The sequence below is a fragment of the Eptatretus burgeri genome, chromosome 17 (assembly GCF_056783735.1).
Source record: "Eptatretus burgeri isolate ZD-2024b chromosome 17, Ebu_testis_v1, whole genome shotgun sequence".
Lineage (NCBI taxonomy): Eukaryota > Metazoa > Chordata > Myxini > Myxiniformes > Myxinidae > Eptatretus > Eptatretus burgeri.
The window spans coordinates 43,324,096-43,339,877 of record NC_140977.1 but is presented as its reverse complement, the minus strand read 5'-3'; the positions used below and the strand labels follow the sequence as shown (position 1 = coordinate 43,339,877).

At 46.2% G+C, this 15,782-nt stretch overlaps 2 protein-coding genes across 14 annotated transcripts in view; both read right to left on the bottom strand.

Annotated features, from left to right (window-relative positions):
• The window catches only part of LOC147009916 (potassium voltage-gated channel subfamily B member 1-like), a 55,227-nt gene extending 49,304 nt beyond the window's left edge, over positions 1-5,923 (bottom strand). Inside the window, exons 1-2 of one of the 3 annotated variants that reach the window (XM_085862608.1) lie at positions 4,282-5,923; positions 842-4,145 (exon numbers count right to left, since the gene is read on the bottom strand). In XM_085862608.1, the coding sequence (XP_085718734.1) occupies positions 842-948 (107 nt within the window). In that variant the 5' untranslated portion in view covers positions 949-4,145; positions 4,282-5,923. Of the gene's footprint in view, positions 1-841 lie in introns of all 3 variants that reach the window. The other 2 variants (XM_085862607.1, XM_085862609.1) reach the window with 2 other exon arrangements.
• A 244-nt stretch (positions 5,924-6,167) lies between these two features.
• The window catches only part of LOC147009915 (sodium-dependent multivitamin transporter-like), a 38,860-nt gene continuing 29,245 nt past the window's right edge, over positions 6,168-15,782 (bottom strand). For 8 of the 11 annotated variants that reach the window (XM_085862611.1, XM_085862614.1, XM_085862615.1 and 5 more), the window contains 4 exons: positions 15,013-15,218; positions 10,278-10,387; positions 9,615-9,736; positions 6,168-6,674 (listed from right to left, as the gene is read on the bottom strand). In XM_085862611.1, the coding sequence (XP_085718737.1) occupies positions 6,516-6,674; positions 9,615-9,736; positions 10,278-10,387; positions 15,013-15,218 (597 nt within the window). In that variant the 3' untranslated portion in view covers positions 6,168-6,515. The remainder of the gene's footprint in view (positions 6,675-9,614; positions 9,737-10,277; positions 10,388-15,012; positions 15,219-15,782) is intronic. The other 3 variants (XM_085862618.1, XM_085862619.1, XM_085862617.1) reach the window with 3 other exon arrangements.

Sequence of the window (15,782 nt, the reverse complement as noted above, 5' to 3'; positions counted from 1 at the left end):
ATTCACCATCGACGGAACTTGTACAAAATGAGTCGCTTAGCGCGCTGGTGGATTTTTCTGAAAATTCTGAGATTTTTCTGCAGCGCCATGGTGGCGGTTTTTGGCACGCCCGTTCGTCCCTATGGGGGATGCAGACGTCCCCTCCGAAGGCCGATCCGTGCAGCCTTGACGTTACCCTGCACATCCCAATCAGCGCTCGCTCACGCAGGACGACGTGCGCAGTTTCTCCGGCATTCGTGCTACGAGATTCCCGGTTACGTCACCCGCACACCAAACCTGCGTGGTTTCCCGCGCCGGCCAGCACGCGTGTAACGTCCCGGAAACCTGCTCCGTGAACAGAACACGCGGTATGCAGCACGTGCTGCCCCGGACATGCGCGCACATGGGAACCCCCTTGTTCCGAATTCACCTAACCCTCGCCCACATGTTAACTGTCCGCGTGATGGCCTTTCCCGAAACGCGGGACGTTCCCGCGCCGAAATCCCTGCACGAAGACGCGCGCGCGAGGGCCGTTAGTAAAATGCCGAACGGGCCCTGTTCGCGACGTCCCGTGAAACCGGCGTGGTTCCCAAAATAACTACAAGCGGCCCATTCAGCTCGATATTCCCTTCTCCTGTCTGGACCGGTCTGTCCATTTCCACGCACGCCATGACACTCGCACTATACTCACGTTTCACCACACATTGACACACTCATACCCTTTACCACACGCACTGGGATAATCACTCTGGGGATTCGCGCTACCACAAGGGGTCCCGGGATCTCTACCCCCTCCCCCAAACTCTGCGTGGACCCGTTCACAACTCATCCGCTCTACCTCGTTCGGCACGACCGGACTCACCATGTCGCAGTCCACTTCGGGAGAGTTTTCCGTCTCACCCTGTCCCTGAAGGAGGCCATCCTGCCTCTCGCATCAAGTCCCAACACGTTCCCCAAGCTCACCCCCATTGTCTCCTGTTACTCCCACGTGTGTGTGCTCGTCTTTCGTTTCATTTAATTCGTTCCCCTCTATTTCTTCTATCTCTGTGACCTCGTTTATCTTTTTTGTTTCTTCCTGGCTCTTCGTCCGTTATTATTTGTGTCTCCGTCACCTCAACGTGTCTCGTCCTAATTATCGTGATGGCGTCTCTCGTCATCCCGACCTCATCCATCTCCATTGCAAGTCGACAAACCTCCACACTCCTCCTCCGCTCGTTCGTTCCACCACGTGGTGCCGCCATCTTGCACTCCGGTATCCGCGTTTAGTCACGCGCAACCGCCATTATGCCTTTAATCCCATCCAAGCTTGTCTGCAGGCCCAACCCCATGCACTGCAAATCACCTCGCTGGGTGTGCATATCGCCCCTTAGCGCATCCATGTCCCCCATCATCGCATCCATTTTGCTATTCATTCCTGCCAGCATTGCCATCAACTGGCCCATTTCAGACTGAGTTCGGTTGTGGGGGATTGTCCACCTGCATGGTGGTTTCGTCCACATTTACATCGAAAGCCACCTGTCTCAGCTCGTCTTGGCTGGCCATGTCGCATGTTGGAAATAAAATTAAATGTTTTTGTTTTTTTTTAACGCTCGTAATTTGGGGACACCGGGGGGGGGGGGGGGGGTTCGCTCCCAACACCCCTGATCCGAATCCGTGAATTTCTCCACAGAGGCCGAATCGCACTCCTGACTACCAAATGTTGCATCGGATTCGAACCTGCAAATTTACAGAGGTGGATGGGTGCGCACCCTACTCCTGACTACCAATTGTTGTGGGGCCGGATGTCAGCCGTGAGCACGACCGCGAGATGGAGCTGCAGCGTCGGTTTGACCGATCGCCTGGAATTTAGGTCGTCACTCCGGAGAAGTCCGGAGCCGACGGGTCCTGACTAAACTGAAGATCGCCAACAGGTCACCGCGTGGAATAGGGTGAATCGCCAAATTTCTATATACCTAAGTATCCACGTGGGGAATTTCACCGTCGACGGAACTCGTACGAAATGAGTCGCTTAGCGCTCGTTCCATGTGTGATTCAGAGCGGTTTAATCACCAAGAACCGTCGGTCCGCTTGTCCCGTTACAACGGCAATGGCCAGCTAATTCCCAACATGCAGCACGCTCAGCCAATGAAGGAATGGACACGAACAAGCAGATACAATGAACAAATGGGGTTTATTACAACGGGGAAATGAAGGGAAGCACACAAGAGGCAGAACTAAACCGAATACTAATCATGCACGTATGTACAAGCAAAAACACTTAAACAGTTTACTACTTAACGGACGGGCCCACGGACGCGCACACACACACACACACACACACACACACAGACACGCCCACGGACGCGCACACACACACACACACACATAGACACACACACACACATAGACACACACACACACATAGACACACACACACACACAGACACACACACACACACATAGACACACACACACACACACACACACACACACACACACCCCAAAAGAAGTGGTGGCTGAAGCCTTTATTTAGGCCTTCAGCTCAGAGGACAGTTGAGCTGAAGACCAGGGTCTATTTTGGACCTGCCTGCCTCGTGTGGTCTTCAAGCGGCTCGATCCGTGGAGGAGGAGGAGGAGGAGAGCGAGGACGAGAACCAAGGCGAGAGAAGACCAGCACGATGAGCCCAGCAAGACGACGACCCCAATGGCGACCACCACGACAAGAAGTCCCCCCTCCAAGACGAGATGTGATGTACCTCATAAAGATGAGCGCCCGCGTACTTATTCACCCTGTTTCGGGGGGAGGGATGTCTCCGCCCTCCCCGTTCTCAATCTCGGGGCATGAGGTCCCTGATTGGCCAAGGAGCCCAACCCTCTCATTCTGGGTGGAGTCCCGATCTGAGTTGGTGAAGTCCTTGATTGGCCAAGGAGGACCACCCCTCTCATCCTGGGCGGAGTCTCGAGCGAATTCCCGCCCACGTTCGTGGTTGAAGGCACAAAGGACAATGGCGCCGGTCAGAGCGAGGGGGAGGTGTAGAAATTCAAGAAAAACCCTATCAAAGTAACTCACAGCGCATTTACATTTATTTACCCATTAGACAAGGGAAGGGAAGCTATCTATAAAACACATACTTACTTACCTTACCTTACCGATACAATCTATAGGACCTGAATGTTATGTGCTCATGATTTCCAGATTCGCAACAGTACCACCACATCTCACATCTCTCTCAGTACCAGAGTACAGTTCAGAATTTAGATCGATCAGTTTTCGTGGCACCCAACGAAGACCGAGAATTGTCCACAGGGCATCCCGATTCAATGAAAACACATTGCAGAGATCAGCATAGACTGCGAGCAGTCCTTGAAAAACTCGGCTGCATTCAGTTTGGACGCAAAGAGCAATGATATGGTCAATTGTTGACCTCTTTGGTGTAAAGCCTGGCTGCTCTGGACGCTGGTGCTCAAGCAGATGGTGGCGAACCCTCTCAAGAATTATCCGAGCAAAGACCTTGCCTGGCACTGAGAGCAGCGTCACCCCTCGGTAGTTGTTGCAGTCTTGGCGATCACCCTTCCCTTTCCAGAGAGGGACAACAAGGTCCCTCATCCAATCAGTTGGGATGATGCTTGTGTTCCAAGCAGAGCATGGAACTGCATGCAACAATACCAGTACAATATTCCCACCAGCCTTAAGAAGTTCAGCATGGATGCTACAAATTCTGGGAGCTTTACCACCTTTCAACTCATTCACCACAGCCCGTCTTTCCCCAAACGAAAGTGGTTCACAGTTTCTTGGAAGGTCAGCAATCAGGATAGTTACACCCCCGACATCAACAGCTGTGCGTCACCCAAGAACAGCCGCTCAATGTAACCAGCACAGTGGGCCTTCATTTCGGACTCCTCTGTCAAGAGCCCACCACCCTCCGCTCTAAATGCAGCACACCGAGATACATGGCTTGGAGGAATGTAATGCATGGATTCCTCTGGAAGCAGGACGAAAATCACTCAACCACAGGTGATGCTCCACCACTTCAGATTCCTTGCACATCGGCCTCCTCGTCAACCTTCAGCGAACGTTCAGTTTTACATCTCAGCTTACTGAACAGCTCAGCTCTGCCATTAAGCCTGGCCCTGTGACTCTTGTCAAAGGTATCCAGTGTCCCTTGAGAGACAAAGTTCTTCTTCACCTGATGGTGGGTTCAAAGACATCCACCGGCAATATCAAGGACTGTGGTGTTGAAGGCACTCGATAATTTCAAGATTCTGCAAAACACCCAGACCCCCAAAATCCCCACTCAGCTACCCTCTCATCCTTGAGCTTACCAACATTCAGCCAAGGCTGGGATGGTGCCATTCTCCTGGATTTAAGCTGCAACTTCGCAGTTGCTCCAAGCCTGCAGTCAGTATCGAGGGGACAGAGCACTCCGGTAGACCCTGCAGTTCTGAATCATCCTCCAGCGACCATCAATGAGCACATGGTGAATCTCCTTTGCCACACCACCAGCGTTGGAATAACAGTCCAGCGATGAGCCTGTGGGAGCTGAAATCATGAACAAACCACCCTCAATCCACAACGACTTGCAAAGTCAAGGAACTTGGTGCTACTCTGGTTCACAGTTCAAGACCCATGGGGACCAACACGTCTCATAACCATCTCTATCACTGCCAGTCAACGCATTTAAATCCCCCAGGACGAGACGAATATCTTGCCGGGGGCACTGATCAACCACTCGAGTGTGGCATTGAATGAGTCCTTCACAACGAGATCACTCGCCTCAGTCAGAGCATATACAGAGACCAAGGAAATGACACCCAAGGAGCGACGAATCCGAATTCTCAATCTCAATGCGCTCTTTGACCAGTGTGACATCAATTACCATGGGAGTCAGCTTATTGGACATCTACAGTAACTCCTTGGGCGTGGTAACAATCAGAGCAACCAGGACAGCAGTAGTAGTAACCACAAACCTGAATCTCACCACCATCACGTCTCCGAGCCTCAGAGTGCTGCAACACCAATGTCCAAACGCTGGAGCTCAGAGACAGGTGATCATCCTCTTTTAGGAACAGGACATTTTAGGAGCCCACCCGAAGGGACCGCCTCAGGTTATCCCGAGCAGACCGTCATATGGTGGATGACACCTCAGCACCACTGCAATCAAAGAACAGGGGTCATGAAGGCTTTGCCCCAATCCTTTCATCCGGTGAGCTGCTCTGCAAAAAGCAGCTGCACAGGAGGTACTCCCAGAGTGGGTTTTGTTTTCTTTGCATTTTTAAAAATGTGTTTTGCAGAATGAAGTATTTTGTGGTGGCCGGAGTGCAAATCCTGCCACCATCCTCCAAGAAAAAAGTAACCCAACTGCGGGATGACGTCCACAAACAGTTGGGCACCATATTTGGATGGCCATTAACTCATAAGGAGCTCCTCTACCATTTGACAGGGAGAGGGGAGGGAATGATAGAATGGGGAAGGGAATGTTTGGGGGAAAAAAAAAAAAGTCAGAAGATAGGTTAACCAAGATCTTTAAGATTATTGGATCCTCCTGCAATGAAACAGTCTCTGGGCCGATTACTTTCACATCACAGGCAGATTGGTGGTTTCTGTCTTCTGCAACTCCCCTTTATAGTTTTGCACCCTCTGTACTGCCCTTCCCATGCTGTTCCCCTCCTCCCTGACCACACTCAGTTTATGCAGCGTACCCATGATCAATCAGTAACCCCTTTTTGTTGAATCTCCAAAAATCCAGGCTTACTGTTCACCTATTCATTTTGTTTTTCTCTCACCTGTGGAATCATCATTGCATTGGCTCTTGTGTAATGCCATGCACTTTGAGAAAGGGGTGGGAACAAGGAGAAAACGTAAAACAATAACATTTACAAAGGGGGAGAGTAGGACTGGGGGGATTAAAGGAGAAAAGTGCAAATTAGAAAACAGGAGCAGGGTAAGGGGGTGACGAACCCCATTTGGCAAACAATATCTCGATGGTCCCGAAACTGACGTTTCATTTACTCGTCACATTTCGAGTGCAGGAGAGTTCCCATGTCCTCAACTTAAAAGGAAGAATCTGAACCTTTCCTCAGCACTTTCACTTTTGCTGACATTCCAGCAGGTTTGATCACAAACCAAAGGTCCCTGGGATCAAACCAATTTGTTCGGATTCAAGGTAATATATGATGCAGAGTTCAAAAAAGAAACAAACAAAAAAAACTGAACAATCACACATTTATGTTAACATCAAATCATAAATTATATATGAACATACAAATACATTAAAAATTTAATTTTGGCATCTAAGGCACTTGGCTATCACATTGGAGAACCAGCGACTAGGTCGTAAACATTTAATCTTCCGGTCCATCTGGGAAAAGTCCGAAGTCACCAAGAACATTGTTTATCAACTGGCCATCACACCTCTTCAACGCACCTTGGCAGTGCCTCCCAATCTGTGCACAACTTTCAATCCTGCCCACTCAAAAAAAAACACAACAAAAACCATTATGCCAATGTGAAGGAACACCAAGTGCTTCAAGTCTTCATCCCACCGACAAAGCGACTGCTAGAGCCGAGATTCGGATAAAACGACGGCACCATTTGAGACGTTCTTCTCCGCTCGTTCGTCCAGCGGCAAAATGGCGTTCAAAACCACACCATTCCGCTCCTGCAGCCTCTTTTCGCTGAACCATTCCACACTCCGTTTGGCATCCTGCACCTCCTGCTGGGGATTGCAAAGCAACTCAAGATGTGGAAAATAAGCAATGCCACGCTCACATCAAAGGTGGCAACTGTGATAAATGTTACGATCAATGTCAAGGTGATGGCATCTTAGAAAAATTAAGGATAAGTGCAAAGGACTGACTTTTTATAGAAAGCACTGAAAAACACGATCATTTAGCATCCTTGGGGGGGGGGTCTTGGCAAAACCATAAAGTGTCGACCACTGAGATTGGAACATGCATCAAAGGTCATCCTACTTTATTAAATGAGGCAATTCTCCGTTTGTGTGTACAGATGTACATACATCTTTTTTTTCTTAAACTGAAAGGGCACTTCAACATACGACATCTGATATGCCTCTGCCCACATCATTACATTGTTATTATTATACTTGTAGAAAGGTTTATTTAAATACCTCAACCCATATTTAAAATATTAAATAATTCTGGCTGCCAGACTGTGCATCCAATCAGGATGAAATTTAAAACATATATATATATATATATATATATATATATATATATATATATATATATATATATATATATATATATATATATATATATATATATATATATATATATATATATATATATATATATATATATATATTCCCCCCATGAATACGAGATAAGTGTGATGTTCACATCCCTTGACGAAGCAGTTCAACAGAGAATTTCTAAAAGATTTTTGATCAATCCAATATGGCTGCCAGACCATGTGACATTAATTATGCATGAACACTGGTATCCCCAAGGCTTGGGGGAACATGTGGGTGAATTTTCCTCGATGTCAAGCCATTCCAGAGGAGATGATTTTAAAAATTTTATTCTTCAAAAAAAATCAGAGCTGCCAAACCATGTGATCTATGACATCATAGGTGGAGAACTTTCTGTTCCTCACAGATAGGCAAGTGCACCTGCAAAGATTTGCCTCAATCTGTTGAACCGTTTCAAACATTTTTGAACGTTAAATAATAAAAAATAAAAAAACTTTTAAAATACTTTTTTAAAAAGCTGCCAAACCACATGACCGATGACATAAATTTCTCCTCCATAGCCCCCCCCCCCCCGCCTTGCTCCCAAAATAAATAAATAAAATGAAGTCACCGGAGGCATTAAAAAAAAAATTATTAAAAAAAAACAGGGCTGGCTCAATCTCCACCAAATTTTGCATAAGTGTTGGTAATACCCAGGGTAACCCAAACTCCTCCCCTCCTCCTCACCCCCTGCCAATGCTCCCGAAGAGAGCGGGTATTTCTAGTTAGGGAAATAATCCAGCCAGGTAGGATTTTAGCAACAATAAGGAACTTTTTATTTTTTTCTCTCTCGAGAACAAAACTTGTGGAAGAACAGGGTTGAATAGAAAGTGGGATAGCGGTGCAGCAATTGCACACAACTGGCAAGGCAATATAATGCACTGGAAAGGAAGAGAAAGCAAACATTGAAATGAGCAAGTAAGAGGGTTGGGTTCGGAAAGATTCATAGGGGTAATAAAGACCATGGGTCAGAATGGGGAATTACATGAGATGACTGCGCACTACCTGCTCGAGACCATGAAGGGAAGAGCGAGACAGAACAGCCTCTGCAAGGCAGTTGCAGATGGGAGAAGCGAGCAATAAGAGTTGAGGTGTGCAGTCAACTCAAATTTTGGAAGGTTAACCAGGAGCGGGTTACTGGAAGAATGCATGCATCTTCGAGTAGATAAGGGAGGGTCGAAGGACTGAGAAAGCAGAGGGAGCAATGTTGGAGAAGAGACAGTAGAAAACAGAGACCACTGACAGACCATGTGCTTCAGCCTCCAAAAAAGATTGCAATCATTTTGAGTTTTATCGATTCCACAGAATCCAGGGGAGACAGCTGTGATGCTGGAACATGCTCCATTCTGTTGGCTTAGAACATGCTCCAATCCTAGCGGTTATGGTAGTGGCTTGGGATCCTAGGGTCCAGAGTTCAAGCCACGTTGGCCACTGAATCAACACCAGGGGGTTGACTCAGCCTGTCCTCCTTCCGAGGTCAGCGAAATGAGTACCAGTGTAGCAGCGTAGCAGCCAAAAGGCTGCACACGAAGGAAAGGGGTATCGACAGATTGATGAAATCTGGTATTGGTGTGGTGCAGGCATGATGGGCCGAATGACCTCCTCCTGTGCCCCAATTCCTTGTAAATTTCCAGAAGCTAATGCCTCGAGCAAGCTGACAGCCAATCCCATGTTGGAACTGTTTCAAAACACCTCCTTCTCCACTTAAGCCCCACCACCTATGGCAGGGTATATAGTCTTCCGGTATAAATCGGTAGACATTAACCTTTCATAAGGAGTCAGCGAATAATCAACGACCCCCCCCCCCCGGGATTTTTTGTTTTGTTTTGTTAAAAAAAATCCTGCCCAAATCACCTTCAATATATGAGACGATGGTCAAAAAGCCTTCCCCAGCCAACCCCACAAAATGGTGGTACGAATTGGGCCCTGTAAAGTAGTCGTAGTCTATCCAAGCACATGCATCGTTCAGTGGAGCAATGTTGGTATACGATAAGGAAGATGAAGAGGATACAACAGATAAGTGACTGAGAATTCCCTTGGCTCGTCAGACGGTTATGCAATCATGTAGTTGTCTCAAAAGGGAATAGAAACAGTTCCACTCCGCTTACATATCGGAACATCTCAAAATGGTTATGCCCCTTGGATTGGAACACTGTGGTGCTAATAAGGTATTGGAATCCAAATCCTTAACACTACAGCCTTCAGTGGGAATTTAACCCAGAATCTCAGGCATACCCAGTCCCGTGTCCACACCAATCAACCAACCAGAAAAAAACCCACTAAATATGCGTTTTCCTTTTCATCGGGGGTTAAGGTGTGCAGTCTCGAGTACAGATGAGGTGCAAGTAAAGTACAACAGATGGTACGGTGAGAAACAGAGATACTAGTGTGTGGATGACGGACCTCATCGCTTATGCTTACGCCACAAGCAAGTCGCTGACGACAGCATTTTGGAAGGAAGAACAGCAGGTAATAGAGCAAAGGGAAGATGGTTGCTGGATCAACATCCTGCGCGTGCATTGGGCCTGGAAGGAAAAAGGTACAGTCAGGTGCGGGAGGGAAGGTGCACTATCTGCAACCGTTGTGTAACAGCTCTAAAATTTTAAATCACATTCGAAAGAAAAATTCAAAACATTTTGACAGATCCGCACTTCGTCTAATCTCCGAATGAGGAGGTTCATGGAACAGGTAATAACCAAACGCCCTCATCATACTGGGCCTGATACACTATGGGGAATTTGATCGCCATATTACATATGCAAAGGGAGGGGTGGTAAGTTCTGAAAGAAAACATGAGGGAGGGAAGAGTGCAGAAGATTTTACATGAGATAGGGGAAAATAAGGTGAGTTGGTGAGATGAGGGAGAGGGGGGGACGAATGGAGGAAAGGAGGCTCTGAAGCAATGAGTAAAGGAGAAGGGAGAATAGGGTGCATGGGGGTTAAAGTTTGGACCCTTTTTGTGTAGGCAATAGATAGATGGCCCCCAATAAAGTGCAGCTCTGTTAACAAAGCACAGAATCAACATCCGAGAATAATCCAGGCTAATTGAGGTTGCAGAGGTCAAACCTGTTAAGAAGCTGATAAGAACAGCAACGACCACCACAACAGAGCCATTGAAGCCAGCATACCACAAGTATGATAAATTGTAAAACTTGGCCAATCCAACAGCACCATCACTGTGGGTGGGAGTGGGGAAGAGAAAGAAAGAAAGTAAAAAAGAAAGAAAGAAAGAAAAAAAAAAAAGAGAAAAAGAAAGAAAGAAAAAATAAACTACTTTCCCCCCCCCCCCTCCTTTGGCCTATTTAATATTTCCAAAGAACATTTATCCACTTGCAAAAGATCATGACATTTTTGGGATCTTCTCCACCTACAAGGAATTCATCTGTGGATTTGGTGCTGCTCCCCCCCCACCCCCGCCTCTCACTTTGCTCAGCTTGACACCGTGGAAACCAAGGCCTTCAATATCATTGGATCTCCTGAGATTAAGCCGATTCTATGGTCCTATCATTTTCAGATCGAAGACAAATCGGTGGTCTGTCTTCTTCCACCTCATTTGTCTTGCACCTTCTGCCTTTTCGATGACCCTCCCCAAGTTTCTACAGGGCATGGTCCACAAGCCCCTTCTGAGGAAACTCCCAAAATCTAGGATCACTGCTCACCTCCACTCATTCGTTCCTTTTTTTATCCCCCCCCCAAACTCTTCATTTCTCACTCTTCCCTTTAGGGCTTCAAGCCAGCAGTTCACTACCATCTCAGAAAATCCCCAATCCAAAACCATGATCTTTTCTATCCCCATTAACCCATCCCTCCCCCCCAAGCCCACCTCTTTCTGGGTTTCCGGCTTTTCCTTCCACGACTGACAGTTTACAGCCGTCTCCATAGTGTCCTCCCCCATAAGTAATTATTTCTCAAAGCCTGCTGCTATTCTGTCCCTTAACCCTCCTGATATAGCCCCCTCTCCTACCCTTGATACATTCTGTGTTCCAATACCTCCATGAGCCTCGACTGTATACAAAAAAAAAAAATCCAAACAACAAGAGCACAACTCAGGTGGTGTATATAGTGGCTTCTCAATTCAATGAAAGGTGTAGGTAAGTGCAAGACAAAGCTTGGGGTCCAAACTTGAATCTCTAATTCTTTATCAATACAGTACAAACTTTTCACCTGGAAGCTGCGACATGATTCCACAACTTGAATAATCATCATCCTGCAGTCCCAAATCAAAACCTAAACTGGATTGCAAATGTTCTTTGAGAGCTGCACATTGACAATGTCATGATGCCATTGGAGTGCAAGGACATATGAAGCAACACTCAAAACACCAACTTTAAAAAGGCCTTCAAAAGACATCCACCGGCAACATCAAGGACGGTGGTCTGGAAGGCACTCCACAACTCTTCAGGACCCCCCAAAGCACCCAGACACCCCAAATGTCCACTCAGCCTGTTCGCAAACTCCTCAGCTACTCTCTCATCCTTGAGGTTGCCAACATCCAGCCAATGCTGGGATGGTACCATTCTCCAGGATTTAAGGTGCAGCTTTAGAGTTGCTACAACAAGCCGGTGCTCAGTATTGAGGAACTGAGCACTCCGGTAGACCCTGCAGTTCTGGATCATCCTCCAGCGACCGTCAATGAGGACATGGTCAATCTTCTTTGCCACACCACCAGCGTTGGAATACCAAGTCCAGCGATGAGCTTGTGGACGCTGAAACCATGAACCAGCCACTCTCAGTCCATGACTTCTTGCAAAGTCAAGGAACTTAGTGCTATTCTGGTTCATAGTTCCTGACCCATGGGGACCAACACATGTCTCATAATCATCCCTATCAGTTCCAGTTGATGCATTGAAATCCCCCAAGACTAGAAGTGCATCTCGTCTGGGGCACTGATCAACCACAGATTCGAGCGTGATGTAGAACGTGTCCTTCACGGTGAGGTCACTCGCCTCAGTCGGAGCATAGACAGAGACCAGGGAAATGACACCTTAAGAGTGACGAATCCTTAGTCTCATAATACGCTCGTTGACCGGTGTTACCTCAATTATCATTAGAGTCAGCTTATTGGACACAGCTACAGCAACTCCTTGGGTATGGTAACCATCAGAGCGACCAGACCAATAGTAGGTGTAACCACCCACCATTATCTCGCCGCAATCCGTTCTTCGAACCTCAGAGAGTGCTGCAATACCGATATCCAAACGCTTGAGCTCAGATGATAACAGAGACAGGGATCATCCTTTCTTAGGGATAGGACAATCCAGGCACCCACCCGAAGGGACCGCCTCAGGTTAACCCAAGGAGACCGCCGTCTGGTGGACGACACCTCAGCACCACTCCGACACACTCTACCTGCAATCTTACCCAGGGATGTTACCCCGTGGTTTCCCTCCTTTCATCAAAGATTGCGGGTCCCGAAGGCTTTGCCCCAATCCCGTCATCCGGTGAGCTGCCCTGCAAAGGGAAACTGCACAGGAGGTACTCCCACGGAGTGGGTTTTCAGATTTTTTTGCGTTTTTGTGTTTTGCGGAATGAAGGGTTTTACGGTGGCCGGAGTGCAAATCCTGCCACCAACCTCCTAATAAAAAAAAAGTAACCCAACTGCAGGAGGACGTCCGCAGACACAGTTGGGCACTAGATATGGATGGCCGTTGGCTCACAAGGAGCTCCTCCCCGCCCTTTGACAGGTTTTGTTTTTAATCCTGCTGGGTGTCCATATCCAAACACCCTCCTCACCAGAAAACCTGGTGGGGGAGACGGTTTAGTCGCCGACAACCCGACCATGGAACAAGTTAGTACAGGTTTACATGGTACCTGTAGCAGGTCACAGATCTAACCTGACCTGACAACTCGGGATCATCGGATCCCAAGCCCACCACCCTAACCACGAAGTCAACACCAGGCATTCCTGTCTGATAAAGATATGATAAGCAGACTGATCTTTCAAATAAGTTTCAATTCAGCATAAAAGTATCGTCTGTCATTTAAATCTATTTTACTTCCCAAGGGATTTTTTATGAAATTATAGATTATAAAGTACTAGCAAGCTTGATAGGAGAATACTATTTCAACTCAACTGGAATGTTGGTCTAAGGAAATGTCCAGATGTACAGTATTCACGAAACTCTGATTGCTTCATATTATTATTATACATATAATTCCCGAGTCTGTTTAGAAGCATACTCAACTTTATCCCTGCCATACGATAAATTGGATGTGATCCATCAATGTACCCAAAGGATTGCAGTTTTGATGTCATTCTGTGCTGGGAGAGATTTTAAACATCTGGTCTTGAAATATATGCTACAATCCTTAAAAATTAGGCTGATTGCAGCACAAAAGCTGAAAATACGTCGACCTGACAAACTGTGGCGCCAGCGCCTGAAAATGACAGAGTTGTGTCTCACTGAACACGAGATAAATAACTGAAATTCTTCATGCATTTCAGAATCTAGAGCAAGACTGTTCTTCTCACCAGATTACTCCATTTGCACATGTGTATCTGTTTGTATTGTGTATTTGTTTGTTAAATAAATGTTTCAAATGTACAGGAGTTAAGAATTTCTTCTTTACAGGTGAGAGGGGAACCCACACCCAACCAACTGGCATGATGACAGTTGAAGTCGCCACATATGAGAAAGAGAGTTGGGACGAGAGGATAGAAGTTGGTCCATGTTTTCGAAGAGCGATATATCAATGGAAAAAAAATAATAAAAAAAAACATTTGGTGGATAGTACAAAACACAAACACGAGGTGGAGTGGAGGGGAAGCCGTAGCCAGAGGTATTCCTCGGGGTATGGGCGAGATAAGAGAGGGCATGATGAATGAGGAAAAGGGTCTGATGAAGCGAGCAACTCTGCCGCCAGGACGAGGCTCAGGTCTGTCATACATAGAATACCTTACCCCATACAATCTTGAGAAAAAAAAAGGACATGGAAAGGGTCTTTTCAACTCTTGCTTTGTGTTTGAGCATGATGATGATTATACATACATACATATACATTAGCTTTGTTCATGAACTGAATAAAAAGACCTTTGGCAACCATATTGGTCAAACGGAACAGTCCAGAACGGAACGTTCTGCCAACTCTTCTCAGAGAAACTGATGATTTTGGAAGCATCTTTCAGAAATATATGCACAAAACAAACATCTTTTGGACAAAGTTCTCTGTGGTTGCATCGTAATGCACAGCCATGCGTGTCTGAATCTAACTGTTACTCCACCCGAAGAGAATATGGCAAATTTGATTGGTTGAAACGGCATAGAATTCTGCCCAAGTATTGCTGAACTGAAGGTTTTTTTTAAAGTGAAAACAAAGAGATTTGTGTTTTACAGTGGTCACATATACAATTCAGCTGAAATAAAGTGTTTTAAAGGCTGTAGGAAAATAAACAAGCAAACAAACAAACCCATCGATTCAGAAGTTTACCACCGTTGATGCACTATCTTTTATATCACCTTGTTCAACAGGTTAAAATTTGTTACCTATGTCGTTCATTACATCCCCACTAACAGCAAGTTTACCGTTTGGAATGATTTTCAATTTTGACTGCCAGACATACAGACGAAACAAAAATGACCTCACTCCTACAATTTGCCAAATTCAGAGCCATAGTAGCGCTAAACTGCAGATTTGTGCTCAGATTCATACTCTCCATTGTTCAAAATAAAACATTCAATTGAAATCAATTAGTTCCTCAATCATATAAATAGACTGATGGACAGACAGCCTGAACCAATTGCTTAACCCCACTTTGTGCTACACATGCGACGCAAGAAAAAAAATGAATGTGCATGCCTACCTGGGAGCAACATCTGTGGAATTGATGAGTGGTGGTGCAGTTGAAGTAAAACCAGAGGTGTAGTTAAGAGGTGTAGAAGTGGTGACATTTGGACAGAGGAGAGATATGTCTGGCTGAATGGTGGGTAGAGATGCCTGGTACATGATGCTTCCAATGCCAAGCCACAGAGCCACTACCAGGCCAACGAGTAGCCCAGATAAAGCACCCTATACATTGCCAGGCACAGACACCATGCAGACAATATCGAGGGTGAGGAGCGAGGCAAAAAATTGCTCAACAACAAAGTGGCTGCGGCTCAATATACAGTGGGAGAACAAGTATTTGATACCCTGCCGATTTTACAGGTTTTCCCACTGACAAAGCATGTAGAGGTCTGTAATTTTTATCATAGGTACACTTCAACCGAGAAAGACAGAATCTAAAACAAAAATCCTGAAAATCACATTGTATGATTTTTAAATAATTAATTTACATTTTATTGCATGAAATCAGTATTTTATACATCAGAAAAACATAACTTAATATTTGGTACAGAAACCTTTGTTTGCAATTACAGAGATCAGATGTTTCCTGTAGTTCTTAACCAGGTTTGCACAGACTGCAGCAGGGATTTTGGCTCACTCCTCCATACAGATCTTCTCCAGATCCTTCAGGCTTCAGGGCTGTCGCTGGGCAACACAGACTTTCAGCTCCGTCCAAAGATTTTCTATTGGGTTCAGGTCTGGAGACTGGCTAGGCCACTCCAGGACCTTGAGGTGCTTCTTACGGAG